Source organism: Ursus maritimus, unplaced genomic scaffold (genome assembly GCF_017311325.1).
Source record: "Ursus maritimus isolate PB19 unplaced genomic scaffold, ASM1731132v1 scaffold_32, whole genome shotgun sequence".
NCBI classification, from domain to species: domain Eukaryota; kingdom Metazoa; phylum Chordata; class Mammalia; order Carnivora; family Ursidae; genus Ursus; species Ursus maritimus.
In genome coordinates this window covers 12,413,082-12,439,933 of record NW_024425786.1, presented here as the reverse complement: position 1 = coordinate 12,439,933, position 26,852 = coordinate 12,413,082, and the positions used below count along the sequence as shown (strand labels likewise).

Here is a 26,852-nt window from a genome sequence, read left to right as displayed (position 1 = left end):
GGGGGGGGGGGGGGCTGGCCAGGGGTAGGCCCAGTGTGCCACCATGTCACTGCCACAACCACATCCCACACATCTCGAAAACACCCCACACCTGACAGGTGGAGAAACTGAGGCTCAGAGCTTTCGGTTCCTTGCCCAACACCAAACAGGCTTTTCCTGACCTCCAGCCAGTGACCATGGCTCCTTACTGCCCAGGTCCCCTGGCACGTGCGCTGGTTTCTGATGGTCTCTGCACTTGGGAAGTGTCCTCTTCTGTCCCCTCCCTTGGGCTCCCTCTCTGTAAGCAAGAGGGTTTCTCTGGCTTCAGACCACACACGTGTGCCAGAGCCACGGGAAGAGCTGGGCGGGCAGGAGGAAGTCCTTCCTAGCACCTGCTCTGGTCTTCTGCCCGCCCAGCTCTTCCCGTGGCTCTGGCACACGTGCCAGGCTGGCCTGAAGTCTGTTTTTCTAGAGACATTCCGAAGTAGAGGGCTGGCATGGGGTTGGTTAGGGAGTCCTGCCTGGAGGCAGGGAGGGCCTGGGGACTGAGGGGGTGTGGGCAGCTGCTACTCAGGTGACCAGTGGCCTGCAGGAAGGTGGGCCAGCGTGCCAGCTCTTCCAACCCTTCGAGAAGACCTACCAGTCCAGATTTTATGGGACAGCTTTCCATTTTTAAGTGATGGCAACTGAGTCCATCTTAAAAATATTGTGTGGGCCTAAAAGCCCATGTACCACCTGAATCTGGCCTGAGGAGGGAAAGTCTTAAGATATGAGACCCCTGGGGGCACCTGGGTGGCTCAGTTGGGGAAGCGTCTGCCTTCGGCTCAGGTCATGATCTCAAGATCCTGGGATTGAGCCCCGCATTGGGCTCCCTGCTCAGCAGGGAGTCTGTTTCTCCCTCTCCCTCGGCCCCTCCTGCTTGTGCTCTCTCTGTCAAATAAAATAAAATTGATAAGATCTTTTAAAAAAAATAGATGTAGGACCCCTGAAGCTTAGAACCGCACGGGACCCCACAGGCTATCTTGTCCAGGCTCCGCAGGCCTGTGGAGAAGATAAAAGATCGCAGCACAGGTCAGTATTATATACTGTAAAGTGCAGGCCACCTGGAAAGGGCTGTTGTCCTCTGGGCAAAGCTTCCTGTACTATTAGAAAGTTCCACCCCATGTGGCTGAAATCCCACTGGCCTTAGTCACTGGCCTTACTTCTGCTTTTAAGGCCCACAGAGCCAGGAGGCTCCCAGTTTTTCCCTGAAAGATTGGAACACCTCCCCGTGACGACCCCACACAATGTCTCTGCCCCAAAGAACAGCCAATGTCCCTGCCTCTGTGCCCCGAGATGGGGTTGCCTCACCCCGAGCCATCCCCACCGGCCTCCACCCTCCGGTGGGTGAAAGCAGGGGGTGCCCAGGGTGCAGGGCCTCCCGGGTCTGGGGGCGGCTTCCAGCGCCTCATGTCACGTGCACCAACAGGTGACTCGAGGTGACGATGCTTTTCGGTACTGGCTTTGTGTTTTGAAAACACAAGGTTCTCTATGGAGTCATCTGAAAGTTTTCTAAGATTTTTTTTTACTAGAATGTTCCTGAGTTGCAACCCCCAAAACATGGTGTGACTTTTTCCTCTTTCTTCTTTACCGATAACACTAGTAGCAACGATAGCCACCCTATATTAAGGACTCCTCTGTTGGCCTCGCAGCGGCCTTGGGCTCGGGCACCGCTGAGTTCTCCTCGTTTCAGAGGGAGCAAGTGAGGTCCAGAGAGCTTGGGTGATTCCCCTGAAGCTACACAGTGAGCATCATTGGCAAAATCTGGATTCAAACCGAGATTCTGACCCCAGAGCCTCCTTGTATACGCATGATGCTAGACTGTCATTTCTGGTGTCCAATGACACTGATGGACAAAATCAGCTTTTATCCTAAAATAACATGAATAGTAATGAATATGGGGGTGCAGTGCAGACTCTAATCCTGGAGGTGAGGTCTGTGGGCTCAGAGAGAAGCAAGGACTCCCCTCCCTCAGAGAACACTGCCACCTAGTGGGCGACCGAGGGCAGGAGGCAGAGCGACAGGTGTGAAAGGCGGCAGAGCAGGTAAAGGCTCGCAGGTGGGGGGACCCTGACGCTCACCTTGTTGAGGCTGCTGCGGTCGCTGACGCTCTTGGTCAGCTGCTGGATCTCGGCCACCTGGTCGGCCAGCCGCTTCTGCTCATTGAGCTTCTCTGCCAGCGTCTCCAGCTCCGTGAGGGCGAGCTGCAGGGAGAGCCTGTCCGGGTGGCCCCTGGGGGTGTTCTTCAGCATGTCCTGCCAGGATGCCGAGAGACCCAGGGCTGAGAACCGCGCCCCAGCAGACCCTCCCCTGGCCTGGGATCCAGGTCTCACCCTCCCACCTCCTGCAGAGACCGGGGCTGAAGGTGCCCCGCTTTTGGCCAAGATAGATAAGATGGTACGTGACATATAGCAAGGCCTCAAGAAATAGCTAATGGATGAAAAAATAAAATAAATATGTGGATCAATCTCTAATTCACTGATCAGCAGTTTGCCGAGAGCCCCCTCCTGCAGCCGGCAGCTCTGAGGACAGAGAGGAAAGTGCTGCGAGGGTCCTCGGCCTGGCAGCCCCCTGCCCAGCTCAGCGGCAGAGGGCTCACCCCAACTAAGGGCCCTCGGCAATCAGGGGAGGTGTCCCAAGCTCTTGGGGCCCTGCAAGGGGACAAAAGCTCCCTCTAGAAGCCTGAAGTGGCCAAAGTCAGCTTACTCACTGAGCGTCCCCCCGCTGCCAGGCCCCCGAGGGCTGGGAGTCCACACACCCTAGTTCCCTTCCTGCAACCTGGGCTCCTGCCCTCACCAGTCACCCAGCCATCCACGCCAGGGAGGTGGATAATAAGTTGTCTGACACAATCAGTTCCACTCCAGGAGCAGAGAGAGAGGGGACTGCAGGGTCCACAGCAGACGGATGGGTTGTGGATGACGGGTGAGAAGCCCCCACCCCAGGAGGCTTGAGCCAGCCCAGGCCACACCCTGCAGGCCCGCAGCTGCCAGCATCCCGCGCAGCACCTGAAGCAGGAGGATGAACTGCGGGAACCTCTGGATGGGCTTCACCATCAGCCCGTAGAGCGTGACGCGGTCCGGGCTGCACACCTGCCGCCGCTGTTGGAGAGGAGGGGGAATCATTCACCGAGCCCCCCCACCTGCAGCGGGGGCCGAGCGCCCCGGAGGGCAGACGTTGCCTGTCCTAGGCTCTCCCCCCTGCCAGGACCCAGGACCCTGCTCAGCCTTGGGCCTGAGAAAAGAGGCCCGGGGGTCCCTGGTCCCACAGCCAGGGCTCTCTGCCACCACTGGGGTCTCCCGCAGAGCCCCTTAGCCTGGGAGACTAGAGCAGTCATGCAGAGACCTCTGGACTAAAAGCATAACTGGGAGATTGACCAGTTTCTTCAAGAGACCAGAGCTCTGGGAGCAGCCTTGACAACCACTCCCTCCACGTGAACTAAGGCAGTGGGGCCCAGGTCAGGCTGAGGGGCGGGCACAGGGTCCTACTGTCCTCTTTCATCTGCCTCCAGCGCTCCATCCACACACCTGTCACCTTGATTCCAGCCCTCACGCCCTGCCACCCAGCCTGCCACCTCAGCTTCCTCCCTGGCCTTCACATCCATCTGCCCAGGCCCAGAACTCTGGCACTGCCTGAAATATGAGGGCCCAGCTGCCCGGGTCTTGAGATCCAGGGCCACCCAAACTGAACTCAGCCGCTTCCGGGCCTTCTCCCCTGGGACTCGCTGAGAGGCACCCACTGCTCCCAAGATCCAACCAGACTTGCCCATCCCCACCCTCCTGCCTCTAAGCTTTGCCCCACCACCCTTGTCCCTGGAACACTCTCCTGTTTCCACCTGTTACAATGGATGACACTCCCCTGAGAAAGTCCCCTGACCTCCTTGGATCGGGCAGGGGGTTCCTCGGCTGAGGCTCCTCCCCCACCTAACCCTCCCTACCCCCCCGCTAACAGGGCAGCACAATTCCTGACGGCAAGGTCTGTGTCCGACTCAGCTGACCGCACACCCCAGGAACCCAGGGAGCCTGGCCACGGCTACCTGATGCCCTGATCCCTTTTACCTTTATTCCCCCGCAGGGTCCCCAAGAAACCCCTCTGAGGAATTTTCCTCACCCTTTCACAAATGAAGAAAAAGGATCAGTCCGGTGACAACCAGAGCCATACCTGAAGGCCCACCTAAGCCAAGCCTGACAGAGGAACACAGCCCCCACACCACCCGGTCTACCCACCACAGACCCACCCATTGTCACCTCACCCGTCCGAGAGAGGTCACCGGCCTCCCCTTCCACCTGGCAGAGCTCCAGCTTCCCAAGCTGCTTACAGACCCTCTAACTCATTATCTTCGCCCTCCTCCCAGGGGGCAAGAGGGACCGGCTTCCCTCCCATGGCCCGGGGGAGGTCCCAAAGGCAAGAGGGGAGGTACCCGGGCCACAGCGATGATAGAACACCCAAGGCTGAGCCCCAGTGCCCTGTCCCTCCTGAGAAACCCACTGAGAGGTGCCCCGGACCCCCACTGGCCCACCTTGAGGAACTCGAGGAAGGCGGGCTTGGTGAGACAGGCCTTCTTGATGATGGACATGGCGTTGGTGAAGTTGTTCACATAGTCGCTGTACACGTCTAGCACCATGGACTTGGAGAACTGGAACGGACACGGGGGCAGGGCGGGAGGGTCACTGCGACAGGAGGGGAAGGGCGGCTAGCACCCCCGCCCTCGGTACTGGCTACCCCGACGGTCACAACCAGCCTTGAGGTCAGGAAACCTGGCATCCCACTGAGGGGAGGAAACCAGGCTCTGAAAGGTGACAGATGCCCGTGGTCCCAGGGAGGAAGAGGTGGTGCCAAGAGACCGGGGACCCTCCTCCTCCCCACAGCAGGGCAGCCCTGGAAGGTGAAGGGAGGAGAAGGGGCAGGGGTGGGGGCAGGTCTGACCTCCCCCTCTACGTGCCCTTCCTCACCACCCCCAGGAAATAGAATGCCCTGGCCCTCCAGCCGCGAGGATGGCACTCCTGCCCCCAGACCCTGTCCACAAGGCCCAGGGCCTCAGATCTGTTGAGTGCTGGGATTTTCAAAGCAATAGTTTTTTTTCTTTTTGGAGACCCCAATTACCTACAACAAATCAAAGTGGAGTTCCACCAACTTGACCCCCCACCCCTCATGCGTTGCTCTGGGGCTCACAGACTTCAGTCTGAAAAACCAAGAGCCCCCACTCAGCTGGGGACCCGAGCCCAGAGAGAGCCTGGGAGCTGCCCGAGGTGACAAAACCGAGCTGGGACTGGCCAGGCCTCCTGGAGCACAATCCAATGCGCTCCCCCAATGCCCCGCAGCGTCCTCTGGGGGCCAAGGCCACGGTCTGTGCAAGCACTCAGCCAGCACCCCGTGAGCACTCAGCAGGCAAGCTGCAGACCGGCCAGGTGGCCGCCCAAGGTCTCCGGCCTCCTGGAGGCACTGCCGTCAGGCAGGGCCAGGACAGCAAGCGGGCTTCACTGGCACCACAGCTGCGGACACCTCCAAGGACCTACTAGAAAGTGTCATGCCCACGCCAGCTGGGACCAGGCAGACCCGGGCGCTGCGACCCCCGGACCTTGCTGGCTTAGACGGTGACCAGGTGGTGCAGGGCACCAGCCCGGATGGCATCCAGGTGAGGGCTGCGGCGTGTACCTGAGAGTCTGGGGACACGTACCGAAGCCACAAAGAGGTCTCCGATCTTCTCGGTGGCGTCCCACTCAGCCACGCGGGAGGACAGGGCTATCTGGAACATGGAGTGGCAGTGCAGGATCTCCTTCACGCGGAAGAACACCGCCTGGCACTTGCGGGCGCTCAGCACCTTGGGCTCCATCTCCATCAGGGGGTTCCGGTAATCCTGCAGGGCCGGTGCGGTGAGCGCCCCGAAGCCCGGCCACAGCCCCTCCCCGACCTGCCCTTCAGACAACCTGGACAAGGCCCAGCATACCTTGGCAGGCCATGGGTAGACCTTCCCTCACTCCTCGTCCTTCTGGAAGGATCTCCATTAACACACCTGGCCCCTCTTTGCCTGCCCACAACCCACCCCCTGACTTGGATGTGAAGGTGGGTTGGGAGGAAGACGCCCGCAAGGAGCCCCACGGAGACGAGGCCCCGAGGCCCCGGCTGGCGCTGTCCAGCTCTGCCTATGGCTGAGCCGGTCCATCGAATGGAATGGTGGCAGTGATGTCACCCCTAGCTCCCTCGGCCCCCAGACCCAGAGCCACACTCCGACTGGGCTGATCAGGAACACAGTGATATTTCCATCTCTCCCTGCCTGACACCTGGGCCCCCTTCCGTGGATCCAAACTCGGGAGGAGAAGGGGGTCACTAACGCCCCACAATATCTGCCTTCCCTGTTGGCCTCTCTCGGAGCCAACATCCCAGAGGATTCGGCACGTCAGGAGTGACTACACACCAGGTCGGGACAGTTAGTTGACATGGCAACGCCTGGCATCCTGGCGGCCAGAGAGAGGGTGCATCCGCTCCAGCCTCGGGGGGCCCAGGAGGATGGGAGACACGACCCTGCCCCAGGGCTCCTGGAGGGCCGAGGAAGGCACGGTGCCCTCCACACCTCACTTCAAAGACCCTCAACTTTGTTCCCAAAATGCAGTCCCCCTGTGAACACCGAGGCATCAGGAAGTCCTGCTGCCCCCATAAAAGCGCTGGCCTGTGGCCCCTTCCCCTTAAAGCTGCCCCCAGTCCCCCAGCACTCCTTATAAAGTGTCCGTCTGGGGTCCTCCCTGCTGTCTCCCCAGAGGCCCCTGGAGTCGCACCTGGAGAACCCGCTTCAAAGACTCCACGTAGCTGCCTTCACTCTGTACGATGGAGCCCAGGATGTGCCTCCGGACCACCTGCTCGGGCCAGAAAGTGCGGTCAGCGCCTGCACCTGCCGCCACACAGGGCGAGCGCCGGATGTGTGCAGAGCCCGGTGTGGCAGGAAGAGGGATCTCGGCGCTGGAGGAGCTGACGGCTACGGGACAGAAGGGACCCGTCCGTCCCAGAGCCCACCCCGGGGAGCAGGGGGACCTGTGGCTGCACATTTCCCGGCAGAGCCCAGACTGCAGATGGGGTGTGGGGTGCTGGGGCTCTGCACAAACATCCAGGCAAAGGGAATCACCGGCTCCCCTTCACAGCGTCAGGCGGCCCCCCATCCTTGGACAACTCCAGTAGAAAATTCTTAGATGGAGCAGAGATCTCAGCTCCCACTCCTTGTAGCTCCCACCCCCCACCAATCCCTCTCCCACCCCCCGAGGGGGCTCCACCGCAGGCCATATATCCCACCCCTCTCCCACCCCCCACCGGCCCCTTCTCTCCTGAGCCCAGATCGACAGACCCTCAGGCGCAGCCTGACAGCACCCATCCAGATGCCCTCGCCTGCTCGGCAGCACAGAGGGGACGGGGGCAGTGGTGAACTCTGCTGCTCAGAGGAATTGGGTGATATCTTTAAAGCCAACCAGCCGTCACCCCACACATTCTGATGGAGTCGGTATGGGGCACTACCTGGGTACCAGAGTTTTTAGAGCATCCCAGGTGACCCCACTGTGCCCCAAAGACAGGATAGAGCTCATGAAAGGTGTTACGGGAGAGGTGTCTGAGGCGGGAGCCTGTCCACCTTGTCCGTGGCTGGGAGGGTGACCGACCCCTGCTATGCCCTGACAGCCGCCCTGAGCAGCGATCCGGGTCCTCGGCGCTGCCGTCTCCCCTGCTCTTCTGGGACACCTCCGTCCTACCCCTGGCACACCCCTCTCAGCAGTTCCCACTGTGCCCCAGGCCCAACCACGGCCCACACAGCCCCATGGTTGTGGGATGGCCCAGGCCACTGTCTTTCAAGCTGTCCCAGGTGACATGGGGCTCCTGGAGGTCAGCGTTGTCAACGATCCCCAGGTGCCCGAGTCATTCCCAGGGCAGAGTTCCTGAGGCCAGGTGATTGTCGGTCATGCAGCCTGTCCTAGGCGCTGTAGGGCATTTCGCATCCCTGGCCCCTACCCACTAGATTCCAGTACCATCTCCAGCTGGGACAGCCATAAACGTCACCAGACATGGCCACATGCCCCGGGGGGTACAATCACCTTGGTTGAGAGCCACTGGCCAGGAGTAACGAATATTGTCCAGGAAACCAAGAGGCTCCCGAGAGGCCACCAAAGCCAGAGAGAGGAGCCCTGGACTGTGAGCCAGAAGCCTGGGCTCATGCGCGGCTCCAACCTCTCTGACAGGCACTTGCTGCCGGGGATGAGGGTCACCACCTCGGTGCCTGGGGCAGGGCTGGCCAGGCAGCTAACAGACAGGAAGGAGGCGGGCGGACGGACTCCCGAGACACGATGTGTCACATGTCATCTACCTGGTTTTCAAAAGCAGCCAAACATCAGGATTTTCTGCCAACCACAAGGGGGGCAAATCCCTTCTTGGCGCTTGCTGCCCTGACAGGACTTGCTCAGTGTCCCCACATCTAGGGAAAGTCGGAGGTCTCTCTCCCTGTTTCATGGCTGGGACAGCCAACCTGACAACATGCCTCTGCCCGGGGCACAGAGCAAGGCCACCCGGTCCCTGTCCCACAGTGACACTGAGGGGGAAGGGAGACTTCACCCCAAGGTCCCCAGCACCTGGGAGAAGCCCAAGGATGGAGGGTGGGCTGGCCTCTCCACATCTCCCAAGCTGGATTAGCTTAAGTCTCCTCAACCCTTCTGTCACAGCAGCCCCTTGCTTCAAACAACACCTCCGTGTGAAAGGGCTAAGCGGGAGTGCGCTGGTCCCCCTGGGGTGGGAAGCAAGCACTCCAAACGCGGGGGCCCACCATCCCCAGGACAACGGCATGGGACCTGCGGGGTCCAGTCTGGAAGTCTGTGCAGCTGGTGAGGAGACAAGAAGCTGGGGCTCCACTGGGAGCTCCCACTCATCACTTCCCCTTCAAGACCCAGACTCACAGGGCCCCCGACCACCCCTTTCCCTGAAGACCCCACCACCCAGCTCCGCCCGCAGACCTGCTGAGGGCTCAGGCCTTCCGGCATGGGGCCCAGCTCCGGGGCCGGGGGCTTGATGTCCGTAACGCTGACCTCCAGGAGCCCCATGTCCTCCTCCTCCGAGTCACCTGGAAAGTCAGACGGGCTGGTAACACATGCGAAGGGAGGATAACATACCCTGCTCGGCCCCCAGGAGTTGGGAACCACCCTGGGCCAGGGTCCCAGGGCCACAGAGGGTCACTCACTGATGCGCTCTGCTAGAGTCATCTAGCCAGAAATAAAGGGGAGCCAGCAATGGGACACAAAGCAGCACGCCTCGGGGCTCCAGCTCTCAGCAGGGTCTCTGCCAGAAGTCACCGTCCCCGCTCAGACCCGCCCGCTTCTGGCCCGGCGAAAGCCAGGCCGCCTATGTCTCCATCACTAGGCACTAAAAATAGTTTTCTTCTGGATGCCCAAAAGGGGGAAGAAAGTAAGCCCCAAGAAGAACGGGGCTATTTAGCTGTGTTTTCGTGTTTTCATCTTTTCATCAAAAAAAAAAAAAAAGATGCAGATAGACCCAAAGGAAGAAAGTTCAACTAGACAGTGCAGACACGAGTGGGGGCAGCTCTCAGACGGAGTGCAGGAGACAGAGCCTCGGGCAGAGAGAAAGAGGGAGGTCAGGCAGAGTGCAGGGATCTGGCCTTGAACAGCTCTGCCCCCACAAGAGAGACACAGGAAGAGGGAGACGGGACCCTAGCTGCTCTGGCTCTGAAACCCAGTGGTGGTGGCCGTGGGCAGCAGGGCACTGTGGGGAAGCTGGGAAGAAGGAGGTGGCAGTGACCCTTGAGCCAGGAGCCGAGGGAGCAGGGACACCCAGGCAGGCCCTTACCTGAACAGGAGACAGAAGAGGAGGAGGAGGAGGGACAGCGGACCACAGTGTGGGGGTGGGGGTGGTGAAGGCCCTCCTGCCTGGCCCACATGGTACCCCGGGCATCACTCCGCACCCACCCCAGCCGCCGGCCCCGCGGCTTCCTCTTCCCCCATGCGCCACTGGGTAACATTCTTGGCCAGTGATCCGAGCCCTGCTGTGGCTATTAATAACGCCTCTGGTGGGAGGGTCACTTTAGGCAAGGCTCTGGGCTGGCGGGCAGGGTGGGGAGGGCTTACGGAGAGCCTGCTGGCAGCCTGGCCACACTGGGGGTGGGGACGGTGACCAGGAACAGCTCCCGGCCTACCAGCCTGTCCACCCTGTCCTTCCTCCAGGCTACTCCACCAAGTCTGGAAGGGCTCCTCGGCCTGTCCCCTCCCTCATCGGGGGCCAGGGCTTCCCCAAGGGTTCAGTGCTGCATCAAGGGCATGCAATGGTGGGGTTGAACCCCTTTCACAGATGAAGAACCGGTCCCTCTGAGAGGGGAAGAACTATGCAAGGTTGTGTGGCCAGGAGGCCGTGAAGCGGGGATCTGAACCCACGCCGGCGAGACACTGTCCTAGCACCAAACCCCTCCACTCAGTGACTGCCCACCGAGAATGACATCTGCCACATCGGAGCTGGGAGCTCTTTCCATGCACCGCCTTGGTCATTCTCACCATGGCCCCCGAGACACATGCCACAGTAGCCCCATTGTACAGATGAGAAAACAGAGGCACAGGGAAGGGAAAGCGTGTAACTTTTCAAGGGGGCACAGAGTCTCAAAGTTCTCCCTGGCTTGAATATCTGTGCTGGCCTGGCTCTCCATCTCTCACCCCCCACCCCTCACTCCAGCCACATGGAGCCTCTGCTGTCCCTTTCACGCCTGTGTGTCCCCAGAAGAGTCACTGAACCTCTCTGTGCCTGTCTGCTCATCTCCACACGGGAAACAGGGCAGTCCTGCGAACTGTCTGGTGTCTATAAGGATTAAGCAAGGAACTGTAAAGATCGTCAGACAGCACCCAGCACACGGTAAATACGCGATAAATGTTGACAATTGCGAAAATCCTTTCTCTTCTTTTTTTTTTTTTTTTTCTTTTGGTGCTGAAACCCAGGAACAAACCAAACAAAATCATTTCTTGAATGTCTCCTACTGCCCTGCTCCAGGGCCTTTGCACACACTGGCTCCTCCACCCAGAGCACCGGTTCCCTGCCCCATTCCCCACCCCCTGACTGAACTGGCTCTCATCCTCCTCCTGCTCCCGCCCCCCCCCACACTGCTCATTTGCACTGCGCTCCTCTATGCTCCCGCCTGGGCTCCCCCCTCCTTGTCAGCCTCTGTGGTCACTTCCTGTTCATATGCCTGCCCCCCACTGAGCCAGGAACTCCCCGAGGAAATGCTGCCTCATTCATCTTGGTGGCCCTGTACCCAGCACAGGGTGCAGCACTTAGGGGGTGTTCAAGAAATACTGGCTGGTGGACAGATGGGTGATGGGCAAACGAAGGAAAGACCAGGGGTGCTCAAAGATGAGGCCAGGTAAGCCGAACAGCATGGGAGGCAGGAGGCCAAGACTGCCAGGACAGAGACCAAAGGCAGGGAGGCTGAAAGGAGAGGCCCCACCTCCCCCAAAAATAGGTGGGTCATACCTGCCAGAGGGTGGGAAACTGGCTGGGACCAGCTGGGATAATTGGGGGTCAGTCCCGGACCCTTTCGACCAGAGGATCCCAGGCCCCAATTGGCTTCGCCCACCCCTCCCTGCAGTCACAGAGCTGAGCCCTGAGCTTCCTGCCAGCCAGGCCCACGGCGCCTCACCGAGAACGTCTTTCCTGTGCAGAAAGGACACTTTGCGCATGACGGCAATCCTCGTCTTCTCCAGCCCGTCCTTGGTCCCGCTCTTGGCAGCCTTCATGAGCTGGGTCATCTGAGCAAAAGCAGAGGGGCTCATCAGAGAAGCTGAGGGATGCCCCAGGATGCCTGCCAAGGGCCACCAGCCCCACCCAGGCCTCCCAGCCGGAGCTGCACACATCAAGACCCCCGGGCCCATTCACTTCCAGGGAGGTGGCAGCAGAGGTCAAGAGGGACAGCCAGGCAGTGGCACCTGAGACACCCCGGGACAAGGTGAGAAGGGGCATTCGTGCCTGGGGGATCACCCTGGAGGAACCCTCTTAATCGGCAAGAAGAGGTTTTACCCCGATTGTCCCCCTTTGGGGAAAAATTCAAGGCCTGGAGTGCCACGCCTGGGTTCAGATCCCAGCTGTACCTCTCGGGACAAGTCACGTAACCTCACTGAGCCTCAGTTTCCTTACTGAGATGTGCCAGGGTCTGTGAGGACTAACAGACGGGGTCTGGGGAAGCATGCTGAACCATAAAATGACCTGTACGTGAATCCACACCCCCATCCCATCTGTCAAACCCAAGTGACGGAGCCCTCCCTTGCCCCCCAAACAGCCAAGTTTCTTACTGAGCCGAGGCCCGGGAAGGCGGGGGAAGGCTGAAACGGCCACAGAGCCAAGCGCAGCTTCCCCTGTGCGAGGAGGGACCGAGGAGGGACCCGCGGACACCATGCAGCAAGCTAAGCAGGATGGGAGGCGTGCCCAGGAGGGGGAAGCCGGCCCCCCGAGCGCTGGGGGAGCACAGGGCCTGCACACGGAGCTGCTGTCCCCTATGTCATTCCTGCAGCCGCTCAGCCCCCAGCCCCCAGCCCTGCCATCCTCCCCGACAGAACTTCCCCTGCCAGAACTTCCTACAATGATGGACATGCCCGCTAGGGGTCCACCAGCCACAAGTAACTCCTGGTACAACTGAGGACCCAAAGTCCTGATTATAGTTCACTGTAATGATTTAAATTTCAAGAGCCATGTGGCTGTCATAATGGCCAGTGCTGTTCTGGGAAAACTCTCTCCTCCCTGAAGCTCTCTGCTGAAGGGGGGTAGCACGCCTCTAGGAGGGCTCCGGTCTCTGCTCTCACTATCACCTTCCTCCAAACAAGCCCCTATCCCCGCTCCCCGCACTCCTTGGGCCTCAGTCTTGCAAAAAAACCACTGGGTGCTGGGCTGAGGCACAGGGTGGTGGCTTTTCAGGAACAATGCTGACTTTCTGGAAACAACCAGCCGGGGGAAGGGGAAGTCCCCCGGGGGCCTCCCTACATCTAAACAGCACAATCCTTCAGCAGTGATTCCTGGCCTCTTGGGGTGGGGTGGGGGGGGTCACAAGCCCCAGATTAGAAACCTGTGCTCTGAGCCCAGTTCCTTCCTGGCAGAAAGCCAAGGCAGGGAGCTGCCCTACAAACTCTCAAAAACGGTCTTCTCTCAGCATTTTCCTGTGCAAAAAAGAGCAAAAACTGAACACCCGGAAGCTGTCCCCGAGTCAACCTGCGGCCTCCGCCCATCTTCACAGTGCAGGGGCCAGGCCGGGGGTCCACGTCCGGGGTCACGGCCCGGGCGAGAACCCCAGTGGTAGACTCTGCCCTTCACGTGCCCCCTGCTCCTCTCCCGGCCTTGTTGGCCTTCAGAGAAGTGAAGCCTGCCCCCCTCAGGTCACAGACCCCCCCTCATGGCGCGTCTATACAAGGGCCCTGCAAACGATAAAGTGTCTGTCCCCCTCCTCCTGGGAGGTCTTGGGTTTGGACAGAACGGGCAGTGGCCCAGGATGGAGACCACTCACTTCGGAGCTCACAGACCCAGGTTTGAATCCCAGCTCTGCCGTGGCCCGGCGCTGTGACTACCAGCCAGCTGATTCACTCGCCAGCCTCACTGACGCCAAATGACAGCAGTAAGTCAGCAGCCTCCCCGGGGGCCCTGGGGACAAAACAGTCAAGTGCACAAATAATAGGGGTCACCACCCACCGAACACAAGCACAGCCCAGAGCACCTTACAGATCTGAGCTCACCTAATCCTTCCTTCCATCCAGCCTGGGGGCTGGTATAGTTAATGCCCCCATTTCACAGGTGAGGAAACCAAGGCTCAGAGAGGTCAAGAGGCCTGCCCAGGATCACATAGAGAGGAAGTGGTGGGACTGGGATTCAAAGCCAGGCCTGCAGGCCTCCAAAGCCCATAGGAAGTGCTCGATTAAGGGAGGATCCTGCTGTCGATGTCATCAGGATCCACAAGTCCGAGCGCCATCTGAGAAGAAGGCGCTGTGATGTCTGCTACAGACTTCCTTAGCCTGGATCTCTCTGAACAGCTCAGAGGGACAGGAACATCCAGCATCGCTCACTCATGCTCACATTTGTCAGAGCGGAACCCTCAGCCACCCGCCAGAGTTATCACTTTGCAGATTCCTGGGCCTTGGCCCAGACCGCCAGCATCAGCATCTCTGGGGATGGAGCTCAGGAGTCGGCATGCTCCAAAGCGCTGCTGGTGATGCCGAGGGCCCTAGGGCACGCGGATCCACCCAGGGATTCTGCAGACCACTAAGGGTTCGCTCAGAGAGAGAGAGGCGAGAATGTGGAGAAGTGCGCTCCAGTCCCGGCACAGACACAAGACGTGGCCAGGCTCCCGTGCCGGGGCGGGCACCAGGCGCTCAGGCCCCCCTCTGCAAGGCCTCAGCCGGGACGCGGGGGACAGACAGACAGTACCTTACAGTCGTACTTGTGCTTCAACGCCTGCATGTCTCTCCCCCCGGCTCTTAAAGCCAAGATGTCTCTCTTAGTCCTGGCGCATCTCTCCTTTAGCCTAGTCAGGTCTGGAGAAAGCTGGAGCCCCCAAGCGGCCAGGCAGAGGAGAGCAGGTGCGAGGAGGAGGCGGGACAGGAGGAGACAAACAGGACAACAGAGGAGAAAGGAGACCAGGTGAGGCGGGATGGGGGGCATGGGGAGGGCTCCCACCCCAACATGTAGGCAGCGGGGGCGGGGTCCTGGCTGCTGGGAGGACAGGAGAGGACCAACCAGGCCCCCCTCAGGGAAGGGGGACAGCACTTGGAAGACAAGGACTGCGTCTCAGGCATCCCCCCATCCCAGGGGCCAGCGTGGGGCTGGTGACATAGGAGGTTCTCGGCAAGTCTGTGAGACGGATGGGTGGCAGGGGGATGGATGGGCAGGATGGGTGGGTGGGCAAATGCATAGGAAGATGGGTCAATGTAGAGAGGGATGGTTGGACAGGCAGATGGACAACAGACAGAAGGATGGGTGGATGGATGGATGGACGGACAGACAGATAAATGGACAGGTGAGCAAATGGATAAACTTAGTTGGATGACCGCAGAGCTGTGTAAGTGGATGGGCAGGTGAACTGTAAGATGAATGAATAAAAACACAGCGGGACTGGTGGGTGGATGGAAGCAATGCCGTGCTGGTAAATATTTAACAAATGCCTCTCCAGGAGAAAGAGCCCTGCTTTGTAGTATTTCCATGGTGGGAACACTCCTACCATGGCAAATTTCACACTACCAGTGTGACCCCACTGAAAGCAGAGTTGGGAAGAGTGTACAGTTGGTTCCTAGATCTTGTGAGCTAGGAAGAGCCAGCTCTGGCACACCACTGGAGGAAGGAATGGGTTAATAGAGGGAGGCGGGAGGGAGGGACAGAGGGAGCGCAGGCAGACAACTGGATGGAAGGATGGGTGGCAGACTAGCTTACATACTATCCGGGAAAACGGATGGATGGAGAGACACACAGATAGACATTCAAGTGCGTGAACCATGGGAGCAATAGTGATATTTGGTAAAGCATACAGAAAACCAAGACATACAGAAAACCATGCTCCAGAAGCATGAACTCTGGAGGCAAGCAGGCCTACATGCAAATCACCACCCCCTGGCTCAGTAGCTGGAAAAGTATCTTTACCTCTCGGAGGGACACCTCCCTCACTGGTCAAGTGGCCAGGATAATAACTACTTCACAGAGTTACTGAGAAGATTAAATGGGCAATACACGTAGAGCCCAGGACTTAGTAAGTGCCCAAAAAATGGAAGCTGTTATTACACTACCTTACAAATTATAAATGCTCAGTATTTGTTGAATGGATGGATAGTTGTTCAGACGGATGGATGGATGGATGGATGGATGGATGGATGGATGGATGGATGGATACTTGGGTGGATGGATACTTGGGTAGATGGATACTTGGATGGATGGATGGATGGATGGATGGATGGATGGATGGATGGATGGATACTTGGATGGATGGACAGATGGGTGGATGGATGGACGGATACCTGCATAGATGGACAGATGGATGGATACTTGGATAGATGGTTACATGGATGGATGGACAGATGGATGGACGGATGAACGGATCCATGCATGCATGGACAGAAAGATGATATATTTTGTTTCAGATCAGATGTGATATTAAGTTGGAGCTCTACCACTTACTAGCTATGTGACCTTAACCTTATCATTCCGCCTCTCTAAATTTTTGTCTTAGGTTCTCCGATCAACAAAATGAGACTTTTAATGCAAATAATACCGACCACTCTAGGGTGTTAGGAAAACCATATGAACTGCTTTGTAAACTGTACCACGCTAAGCGGATGTTCACTCCTGTTAATGCAAAGAAAGAGCAGCACAGGGATCCTTCTGAGAATTACTCAGACTCCCCAAAACTGGAGAGTTGGGGTTTCTACTGAGTCCTGTTTCATCTGTAAATTGACAATAAAATCACAGAGGCCCTGGCTTTGCCCTGTCCCTCTGCCTCTCTCAGGATTAGAAGAACCAGGACCAGAGGTCAACTGCAGCCCTCAGCCACATCCAAGCAGGGGAGTGAGCAAGGCTGAGGTCAGAGCTGGCGTTTCTGCCTGGTGCCCTGGCCAGCTGGATCATGGTAACCTCAATTATGAAGAGGTCACAGTCAGAAAGAGGAAAAGTCCAAGGCAGCCCATTCCACAAATGGAAAAAAAAAAAAAAAAATCCCACTGACCATGGGTTGTAACCAGCAGATACTTATTAACATAACGGGATCAGGCCCCTGCTTACATCGAGGTCAGGTGCTTCCGAGGAGGTCCCTCTGCAGACCCCTCAGTCACTTTCTTTGGCAAAAAGCACCTGCTAAGGGCTGGCCTTCCAAGACCCCTGAAGGAGGGACTACACTAGTTCTCCTGCAGCTAGACGGGAAGCCAGGCCCCCCGGTCAGACTCCAAGGACAGGGTCTCCGCTGCCCTATGTCCCACAGCACACACAAGACACAGCCAAGCAACGGTGGCCCCACCATGCAGCCACCGCAGTGCCAGGCACAAGAGCAGCTCAGGAGGGCAGAGCACAGCTGACAAGGCTCAGCGGGGTCTCCAGGGCAGAGGCGGGCGTCACAGGAAAGCTCCCCCCCGCCCCATCTCCCTGGGAGCCTGTTGTTCAGGGAACAGGCAGGCCTTGGCCCATGGCCAGAGAAAACGTCCTCGTGGTTGGAAATTCCAAGAGCCCTGCCGCATGGTTTGCCTGCTGAGGAAGGGTCCGAAGCCCCTAGCTGGAGGGTCTGCAGGACAAGAGCTAACGGGCAGCTCCCAGAGACTCCTCCCCTGGGGCCCAGCCATGGTGAGGGCCAGCCCCACATTTCTCTCTGTGGCCCCTTGCATCCCCTGGGGGCCAGAGCGCTGGTTAAAAAGCAGATGGCCAGCCCGACCCAAACCCTGAACCAGAGTCCCTGGGGGTGAGGCCCTGGAGTCTGTGAGTTTCATCAGCTACCCTCGTGATCCCGATGCCTACGCAGGTCTGAGGACGAGCCCTGGGGAGCCCAAATTCAGCATCTCCCTGCCTCGTGCCCCCTGAGAAATGTCTGTGGTTCCCTCCTGGTCCCCAGCAGGAAGGCAAGGGGCTGGCAAAGCCGCCTCGGGGGTAATAGGAGGGATGGGACTGCCAGAGGCTGAGAACAAGGGCGGGTCCAGGCCTCGAGCACCTCCTGTTCAGAGAATCCTGAACCAAGCCGAGGGGCATGAGTCCTGCCCTCATCTCAGGGGGGTCCCGGGACCATGTGGCTTCATAGCCAGAGCCCTTCCTCCCCTACAGCAGTGTACACCGCCCCTTCCCAGGACAGAAGAGAAACAGGACTATTCCCGGGCTTTCTCCTGGGCCATTACTCCAGCCTGGGACACCTTTCCAGCCCTTCTGCTTCTGCGCCAGAGAAGCCCCCGTCTGACTCGTCTTACTAGATCCCACCCGGGTCAGGCATGAGGCCGTAGAGACTTGGGCTCGTGTTTGCAGAAAGGCATTTGGGGCTTCATTTTTGACAAATTGCTTCATATCTGGTATCTCCTCCTACACCATCATGGTTGGCCAATCGGGTTGGGTCTTCCTGTTCCCGTGCACCCCTGCCCACACCCTCAGAAATGACCGGGCACACAGCAGCTATCATAGATGCTTAATTTTATCCCAGCAAGACATCAAGGCCATTTTCCGTAGCCCAGCCTATGGAGCCCCAGCCACAAGACTGGGTTCAAGAGAGATGTGCTCAACTCCTGGGCCTCTGGGGGACTTGGGAAGCCCCTCCTGGGCTGAGGAAAGTCTATCTGAAGACCATAAGTGTGGGTTCTTCTCTGGCCAGTGTCCCCCCTCCAAAGAGTATCCCCAAACTCAGAAAGGGACAGGAGGCACTAGGCAAGACTCGGAGGTGCCCATAACCCCAGCCTTGTCCTCGGGCCCCTACCCTCTTCCTGTACCACCTTTGGGTGTCTGCCTGTCTCTGTCTTTTCAAAAGGAGGCCGATGGGACCCAGTCACCTCTGGTGGGGCAGGGCCTGCCTCTAAGAAGCTGTTCCCATTAAACCCCAAATCACAGCATGGATAGAATCTGCTTTCTAGTTGCTTCCACAGAACAAATGGGAGGCGCAGCCTGTCTTAGAAGGAAGCAGACGACCCATCCTCCACTCAGCTTCCATGGCTTGGAAACCAGCAGAAGGAACCTTGTTCCAGAAACCGATGCACGGATGGCATTTTAAAAGACCTTGGAAAGAGGCCTTCTGGGCAACTGTGTCTTCACCACGGCAGCTCCCCACTTTGCTCACTTCCCCAGGGCAGAGGACTGTATGGGTCCAGGACTGGTCTCAGAACACGTCCTGTAGGGCAGGGAGGCCTACCTGACTTGATCTAAGTGCCAACTCTAATCGGTTGGCTGGGCTGCCCGAAGGCTGACTCTGCAGCCAGATCTGAGCCTGCCAGCATCATGGTCCCTTACCGGGTCCGCCATGGGAATGGGGTGGGGGAGCCCCTGGGCCAGGTATGAACCTCGCCCATTCCAGGCTGACGGCTCTCCATGGTCAAACAGCAATGCTGGTGGATCAGTTCCTATTCTGGGGACACCTGGGCCACCTCCTCTCTCACTATACACTCCTGGGGGTCACTAATAGGATACAAGTCTGAGGCCTGGCCCTCAGCACCCACCTTACCCAACCCCCAGGGGGTCGCAGTGCCCTGGCTGGGGTGACAGATGCCCGCCCCCTTACCTTGGGCTGGAAGGACACACGGTGCTTGGCGGGCTCTGCCTCGGGCTTGGTCTCCTCCCCCGAGTCCTCGCTGTAGCTCTCGAACTCGCTGGAGCTCCAGCCTAGGTCCTCCGCCTCCCTGGGCCCCCCGTCCCGGTGCACATCCTCGTAGAGCAGGTTCCTCTCCACCCCTGCAGGCCAAGGGACAGGGTGGTGAGCGGAGGCCCCCGTGCCAAGCCCACCAGACCCAATTTCTGACCCAGGCAGGCGGGTGGGGGATGGGAGGTGGTCACGGTTGGGTCCTGGGGCTCCAACTCCACGTCCTCGTCCATAAAACAGAAATGATGACCACACAACATCCACCTGGTAAGTGAGGAGGACACGAAAAAATGTGGAAAGGTGTGAGAAATGTGCGGGGCCCTCAAAAGTCTCCTTAATCCCCGCCCACTACTCCTCAGGATCGCTCTTCTGGGATCTGAGCGCTCATCCTGGGCCTCTGGGAATGTTTTCGTGGGAAACAGAAGACCTAGAGCCAAGCCCTGACTCAGGCCCTCAGCTCTGGCCCCAGCATCCTCGGGGGCAAAACAGAAATTGTCAGGAGCATTAAATGAGTGGGGGACCCCTCACCCCAAATCTTGAGTTTCCCATGTGCGTTCAGGATGGTCCAGTAGGGGGCGCGCCTGGCCCAGCATGTAGGAGGGTTCCCCCCCAGTCTTCCAAAGCCCCACCGGGGAAGTGGAGGACAAAGAGCTGAGAGTCTCCTGGTCAGGAGGGACAGGACCCCCAGGGCCGGGGCACGCCCGCAGTCCCTGTCACATCCAGAGTGAGAGGCCGCTTCGAGGCAGAGGTGGAAAAGCCGCTGCCCAGGTAGGCCCAGCTCTACCCCAGAGACCTTGGGCCTCACTCCCATCTCTCTGGGCTGCATTTCCTCGCCTGTCACCTGAAGGACTGAACTGCAAGCCCCACAAAAGTGAGGCCAGACCCCAAAAAGTGCACGAGTTGAACATGCTTTAGTCCATGCACAAGAAACACAGCACGAGGGTTAAAAAAATCTGCTCAGAACAGGGACCTCTCTGCACGATGATGACAATAATAAGCCAAAAGGTCTCTCTCTCTCTCTCTCTCTCTTTAAAAATAGGAACTGAGGGGCACCTGGGTGGCACAGGGGTTAAGCGTCTGCCTTCGGCTCAGGGCGTGATCCCTGTGTTATGGGATCGAGCCCCACATCAGGCTCCTCCGCTATGAGCCTGCTTCTTCCTCTCCCACTCCCCCTGCTTGTGTTCCCTCTCTCACTGGCTGTCTCTATCTCTGTCAAGTAAATAAAAACAAAATCTTTAAAAAAATAAATAAATAAATAAAAATAAATTAAAAAAAAAAAATAGGAACTGAGGGGCACCTGGGTGGCACAGGGGTTAAGCGTCTGCCTTCGGCTCAGGGCGTGATCCCGGCGTTATGGGATCGAGCCCCGCATCAGGCTCCTCCGCTATGAGCCTGCTTCTTCCTCTCCCACTCCCCCTGCTTGTGTTCCCTCTCTCGCTGGCTGTCTCTACCCTGTCGAATAAATAAATAAAATCTTTAAAAAAAATAAAAAATAAAAATACGAACTGAAAGCTCCAGCGAAGAGCCTAGCACATGACGGGCGCTCGCAAAGAGCAGCTGGTCCTTCCTCACGGGGGCTCTGGGCGGGCCTGGGTGTCATCCCACTGACCCAGGGCCCCCACCTCCACCCTACACGAGAGCCAGGGAGTGGGGGGTTCTGGGAGACTGTCACCCAAAGAACAAACAGACACACTGAGGCTTAGCTGGGGGCTCGGGTCTCAGGATGAAGAGGGAGCATAAGGTTATTTTTAAGCAAAAGATAATAATGACTAACGTCTCCAGGGACTGGAGCAGCTGGTGACCAGGCTGTGACCTTTACAAGGCTGGGCTGACTGTCTTATTACTACAGTGGAGGCCCCGTGACCCGTGAGCAAAGGGGCAGAGCCCAGTTCTTGGGGCTCCCTCTGAGGAAGAGCCCAGACAGCATCTCGAATGCCTGCCTCCCCACACTTCCAGGAGCCCCGGCCTCCCCCCCACTGACACCTTCAGTCTCCCACTTTCACGTCTCCCACTGGATTCTCCAGCAGCCCTCAGGTCGGCAGGTGCGAGTAATCACCTCCTCGTTAGGAAGACGAGAGAACAGGGGCCTGGAGAAGCCATGTGGCTTGCGCAGGGTCAGACAGAGCAGGGAGAAGGGGCTGCAGACACCTAGGCCAGGCTCCCTCCATTCACACACTGCCTTCCGCGGAGGCCTGCCAACCCCACCAACTCCTGGACTCATTTGGAAAGACTCTCTCCAGGGGTGCCTGGGTGGCTCCGCTGGTTAAGCAACTGACTCTTGGCTTTGGCTCAGGTCATGATCTCAGAGTCCTGAGATCAAGCCCCAGGTCAGGCTCCGCACTCAGCGCGGAGTCTGCTTGTCCCTCTCCCTCCCCCCTGCCCTCCCCACCTTGCTTGCACGAGCACTCGCTCACTCACGCTCTCTCTCTCTAAAATGAAAGAAAGAAAGAAGGAAGGAAGGAAGGAAGGAAGGAAGGCAGGAAGGCAGGCTGGCTCTCCCCAGTGGAGAAAGTGTCACCAGATCCCTGAGCCTGGGCCAAATCCTCAGCCTTCAGGGGCCTCACAAGCAGTCCTGGTTCCCACCCTCTACTTCCTGGAGCCTCGGGCTTCACTCATAGCTTCTCTTTCCAAAGCACGGACCGCCCACCACCAGCTCAGTGTCTGTGCCTGTTATTTCATGGCGTCCTCACAAGCCCAGGGTGTGGCCATTACTGCCCCAACGGTACCGATGTATTAGACTGAGGTCCGGACAGATGAAGCCGAAATGCTCTGTTGTGACATCCCCCAAAGCAACGGAATGATACTGTGATTTTACGTGAAGAAGCCGAGGCCCAAAGGCGCAGAGCTCTGTGCCCTTGCCAATGGCAGAGCTGGGATCCGAAGCCAGGCCTAGATGCATGGCCGGCTCCTTGGCTCTTAACCTCCTCTCTGAGTGCCCACGGAGCCCCCATCAGTCCGTGCGGGTCAGTGCTGGGCCCCGGCAGGTGTAATGCCAACAGCACCAGTGTTGCTTGGGCAGTATACCCACTGAGGGCCCTCCACAGCCTCCTGGGACTCGACCCTCCCACAGCCCTGAGGGTGGGGGCCCTGTGATGGGTGTCCTGGTCCTCGGTTTGAAGGCTCAGAGCTGACACCCTGGGTACCTCCTTTTAACCACATTAGGGACAACTGCAGGATGGCATCTCAGTGTTCAGTGAAGACTGGGACCAAGTGATGAGTGGCTTGATTTGATTCAGGTGGGAAAAGAGCTCAATGGGGCAAAAAGTGGACTCCAAGCCACTCAGACCTCTGAGATCTGGGACCTTCCAACAAGACCCCCATGCCTCCCAACAGTGTACCCTTTCCCCTCCTCTGCCTGGATTCAAGGGAGCAACAAGCAGGGATGCTCCAAGCACCTCTGGGACTTGCTAAAGGGATGGGCATGTCATCAGCCCACCTGTCCCTCTTCCTGGGACACAAGTCAGGAGTGTGGCTCTGAGGGCCCTGGGGCATTGTCATGTTGTCTGCGTGTCTCTCCCATTGGACGTGCACAGCCCAAGGGCGGTGATGGCCACCCCATCAGACTAGAAGCTCCTCAGAAACAGGCTGTGTGATCTGCAGCTGGTGGCTTAACCTCTCTGATGCCACCGTCACCTGGAGCCGTAAACCCTGCCCTGCAGACCTCAAGGGGTTGACTGAAGAGTGGAAGCAAATATGTGTCATCTGTCGTAGGATGCCACCCAAACCCTCCTGGGGTAGGGGACAGAGCTGCAGACTTGGAGTCACAAATAACCAGGCTCAAATCCCAGCTCTGCCTCCAGTTTCCTTGTCTGTACAGTGGGGCCGTGATACCCCAGATCAAAGTTTCTAAGTAGATTCCAGCAAACAAAGCATGAAGAGTAGGGGGCCTAATGGGTTCAGGCAAAGATGGGCTCTCACTGTGAACAGTTACCAGCCATGCCTCCTCCCTGGGTCCCCGTGATGGTCTCTCCCGCTCGGTGACTATACCGAAGGGGCAGCTCAGGCACATTTACCCCCACCCCACCCTGCTTCCCCTCTACCGCCACAATCTCCCCGCCTCCCGGGCCCAGCGCAGGGCGCAGGCTTTTCCCAATCCTCTCTGTGCCAGCGGTCTGGTTTAACAAGCTGTCTTTTTCCCCAGCAGCTCCGGGGAGCCCGGGCTACCTCTCCGTTCTCCCGAGGCAGGAAATGGAGGCTTGGGGAGGTGAAATGACTGGCTCGGGCCCCCGCATCCAGGGGGTCCCCGCATCCAGGGGTCCCGGCAGCTAGGAGTCCCCGCCCAGCCTCTGCCTGGCCGGGCCTGGCCACGCCCCCAGACAGCTCCAGCCGCTCCCAGGACGCCGCTGGTGGTTGGCGAAAGCCGTAAGGAGGGGCCTGGCCGGTGGGGCGGGACGGCGAAATAGAGGGAGACCCTCCCCGGGCCCCGCCCCCACCCCCCGCCGGGCCCCCGAAGGCCGCAGGGAAACGCGGAGGAGGCTTACCGGGTTGATGGGCATCCAGGTTCTCGCACGGCACGTCGTCGTAAATCACATCTTCTTCCAGGGCGGGGAAAGTGAACCGGTCGACTGGGAGCGAAGGGAGAGGACAGGAGCGCTAAGGCGGCGGTGGCGCCCGGGCGGAGGCGGCTGCCAGGCCGACAGCAGGACTGCACCAGCTGGCAGCTCCCTCCCGCCGCCCCGCAGCCGGACTGCTCGGCCAGCAGCCCGCGGCCCGGCCCCTCGGGAGCCCCTGCCGGCGGCTCTCCCAGGACTCGCTTCCGCTGCTTCTCCCCGCCCCCCGCCCCAGCCCTGCAAGGCATCCTCCCAGTGAGGACGGCAGACCCCCCACCTGCCTCCCTGCCGCACACAGGCCTGCCCATCTGGCGGACGCCACAGCTGCTCCGGGCACCTGCGGGGAGCGTGAAGCTGACCCAGCACCTGTGCCCTGGGGCCTGGGAGCATCCTCAGTGGCCCAAACCCTCAGGACTACCCAAAAGGAGCTACCTCCCACCCAGAGGTGGACCAGGCAAAGCAGCCCTACTGAGTACAGGGAATAGGGGAGAGTGGGATTAAGGAAAGGCCCCCCAAAACGCAGCCATCAGGGTCCTGACTGGTGAAAAATTCAGCAAATGAACACATCCCTCTGCCAACATTTTGTTGGGCGGGCAATGAGCAGGGCAGGGCGCCCACTCTGCCCCCCATTAGCAGCTACCAGGATGCGCAAATTAAGGAGGACTCCCCTCAAAACCGTGTCCCCAAGCTCTGCCCTCTTTAGGGGTGTGCCCCCAAACAGAGCTAGGGTTTGGAAAGCTGGTCCCCACCCTTATGGAAGCCTGTCTTCACCCCACAGGCCTTCTGAGAAGACAAGGGACCAGAAGGGCTCTGAAATCCCCACCGCAGTCCCAGAGCCCCTGGAGCCCTGTCAAGCCTCACCCTCAACCCTCTCTTCCACCCCCATACAGACTCTGCCCCCCACATGGCTCTGAGACCCGCTCACCTCTCTCCAGGTCCCTAGTTCTGACCATCGTCCTCCCTCTCCTGGACAGCCTCCTCACTGCGCTGCAGCCCACCCCGCCTCGTCTTATAGCTTCACCCCCACCCCACCACATCTCTGGCTCTCATAGTTCCCCTTTGCCTTCGGAAAAGCATGGCTGGGAGGCCCAGAAGGAGCTGGGGGACACGGCAGCCTCGCCTTGCCCCATTGACCCCTGGGTGCTATCCTCCCGCACACCACGGCTGTGGCCTCCCAGGGTTCTGGATGTCCCCTCTCTCCCCAGGGGCTGGGGTTCAGGCTCCTGCACAGGCGGCCCCTGCCTGGATGCTCTTCTCCTGACCCCTGCTCCCTCCTCTCTGCCTTCAGGACTCAGGGGTTCCCCTCACTCCCACATCCCCCTCCTGGCACCTGGCCCCCTGTAGGGGAACTGCCTGCCTATGTGGCGGGTTCTGCTTCCAGAGGGCCCTCATCTTGGGCACCAGGGCCCCCCACTGCCAGCCCATCTGCCCCGCTGGAGGAGCTTCTGAGTATCGGAGGAACAGAGAAACGGCCAAATGCGTGATCAACTCCTGGACCACGGCTCCCATCAGGCCACAAACGGGGGGGGGGGGGCAACTCCCAAGCATAGGCTGCGGCCAGTCCACCTCCGAGCTGCCACCAAGCCCACAGCAGCCCATGCAGCTGTCTGGGCCTGAAGAAGGGGCTCTGAGGTTACCCCGGTGCCACACTCCTGGGCTAAGACGGGGTGGGGGGTCACTTACTCCGGCGGGAGCTCTTCCGCTTCCAGCTGGAGCGCCGGACCCCGGAGAGAGCAGCATCCGCAGCATCCCCGTTGCTCACCACTGGGGGCGCCCTGCAGGCCAAGAAACAGGGTCAGTGAGCCAGCAGGAGCAGGGATGGTGCTGCTGAGCAGGGAGGGACAGGACAGCGGGGCAGGGCACGTGAGGCACAAGGCGGGCAGGAGCCCAGGAGCTACTTGTCCCGAAAGCCGTGAGTCGGAAGAGCTGGGGAGGCCACGGCTAGGCTGGCCTTGAACAAGCCCCTTCCCCTCTGAGTCTCCCCATCTTTAGAAGGCACCGTAAGACCACAGTGATGAGGCTCAGGGGCCTTCCCTACAAGGGCGCCCGTCCTTCTTCCAGGGCAGATTCAGTGGGCTCTCCATCTCCCATTCTCCCACATGCAAAATGGGGGCAAGGGGTGGGGGACCCCTGCCTCCTGTGTGGAACAAGGTCATGCAAAGCTTCACTAGGACCAGACATGGGCAGCAGAGCTTCACCCCCACACACACACACGTGAGGACGGGCTGGACCTACAGGCCCACCTCCCCGCAGCCCAGACGCAAAGGGAGAACTTAGAGGAGGCTCACACCAGCTCCACCAAGCGGACCAGTGAATTATCTCCAGCGCCATCGCGCAGACATTGTGCACCCAGACAGGATGTGACAAGAGGGCGTCTCTCCTCCGCATCCCTATAACCCCACACCCACAACCCCAGTCTGATCATGGGAAGAGCGCCAGACAAACCCAGACATTCTCCAAACCCCGGCTGTTACTCCCCAACACTCCCAAGATCATGCGAAGCAAGCGAAGGCTGCAAAACTGTCACGGATCGGGCTAAACAAACGATCCCAGAACAGAAAAGGGTGTAAGAAGAGAAACTGGTGGAATCCGGAGAAAGCCTGGAGCTCAGGGAACGGTAGTGTGCCCAGCCTGCCTTCTCAGTTTTGAGAAACGCTCTGTGGTCACGTAAGATGTGAACCACAGGGAAAACCAGCTGTTGGGTATACAGAACTCCTGACAACTTTTCCGCCCATCTAAAACTATTCCAGAATGAATGTTGATGTTTTTTTTTTTAAGTCCAGCCTCAAAAAACCAAAGGTCACAGCTGCCAATGCAGAGGGGAGACACCTGTCATGGTCCAAGACAGCAACAGCAGCCGCTGCTGCCAAGAATTCCCTGGAACTTCCCAGCACCCGAGCCCCGGGAGGAGGGGAAAGGCACACACCAGGAAGGTGCAGGGAGCAGGGAGGGAGGAGGAGGGGGGAGCACCTCCCATGAGCAGCCGAGACAGCGGG

At 59.0% G+C, this 26,852-nt stretch overlaps 1 protein-coding gene and 1 long non-coding RNA gene across 9 annotated transcripts in view; one reads left to right on the top strand and one right to left on the bottom strand.

Annotated features, from left to right (window-relative positions):
- Nucleotides 1-26,852, bottom strand: part of ARHGEF10L (Rho guanine nucleotide exchange factor 10 like) — a 109,967-nt gene that overhangs the window by 64,073 nt on the left and 19,042 nt on the right. For 2 of the 7 annotated variants that reach the window (XM_040645851.1, XM_040645852.1), the window contains exons 5-14: nucleotides 23,788-23,871; nucleotides 19,229-19,398; nucleotides 14,437-14,553; nucleotides 11,672-11,780; nucleotides 8,994-9,100; nucleotides 6,789-6,866; nucleotides 5,693-5,872; nucleotides 4,535-4,651; nucleotides 3,024-3,116; nucleotides 2,100-2,273 (exon numbers count right to left, since the gene is read on the bottom strand). In XM_040645851.1, coding sequence (XP_040501785.1) covers nucleotides 2,100-2,273; nucleotides 3,024-3,116; nucleotides 4,535-4,651; nucleotides 5,693-5,872; nucleotides 6,789-6,866; nucleotides 8,994-9,100; nucleotides 11,672-11,780; nucleotides 14,437-14,553; nucleotides 19,229-19,398; nucleotides 23,788-23,871 — 1,229 coding nt within the window. Of the gene's footprint in view, nucleotides 1-2,099; nucleotides 2,274-3,023; nucleotides 3,117-4,534; nucleotides 4,652-5,692; nucleotides 5,873-6,788; nucleotides 6,867-8,993; nucleotides 9,101-9,840; nucleotides 10,484-11,671; nucleotides 11,781-12,320; nucleotides 12,461-14,436; nucleotides 14,554-19,228; nucleotides 19,399-23,787; nucleotides 23,872-26,852 lie in introns of those variants that run through there. The other 5 variants (XM_040645853.1, XM_040645854.1, XM_040645850.1 and 2 more) reach the window with 4 other exon arrangements.
- LOC121106420 lies at nucleotides 11,011-16,474 on the top strand. Of its 2 annotated transcripts, none has more exons than XR_005839046.1 (5): nucleotides 11,011-11,395; nucleotides 11,621-11,977; nucleotides 12,308-13,630; nucleotides 14,533-14,649; nucleotides 16,226-16,474. It is a non-coding gene; the product is annotated as an uncharacterized LOC121106420 (long non-coding RNA). The 2 variants fall into 2 exon arrangements; XR_005839045.1 differs by having other exon boundaries at nucleotides 11,017-11,395; nucleotides 11,694-11,977.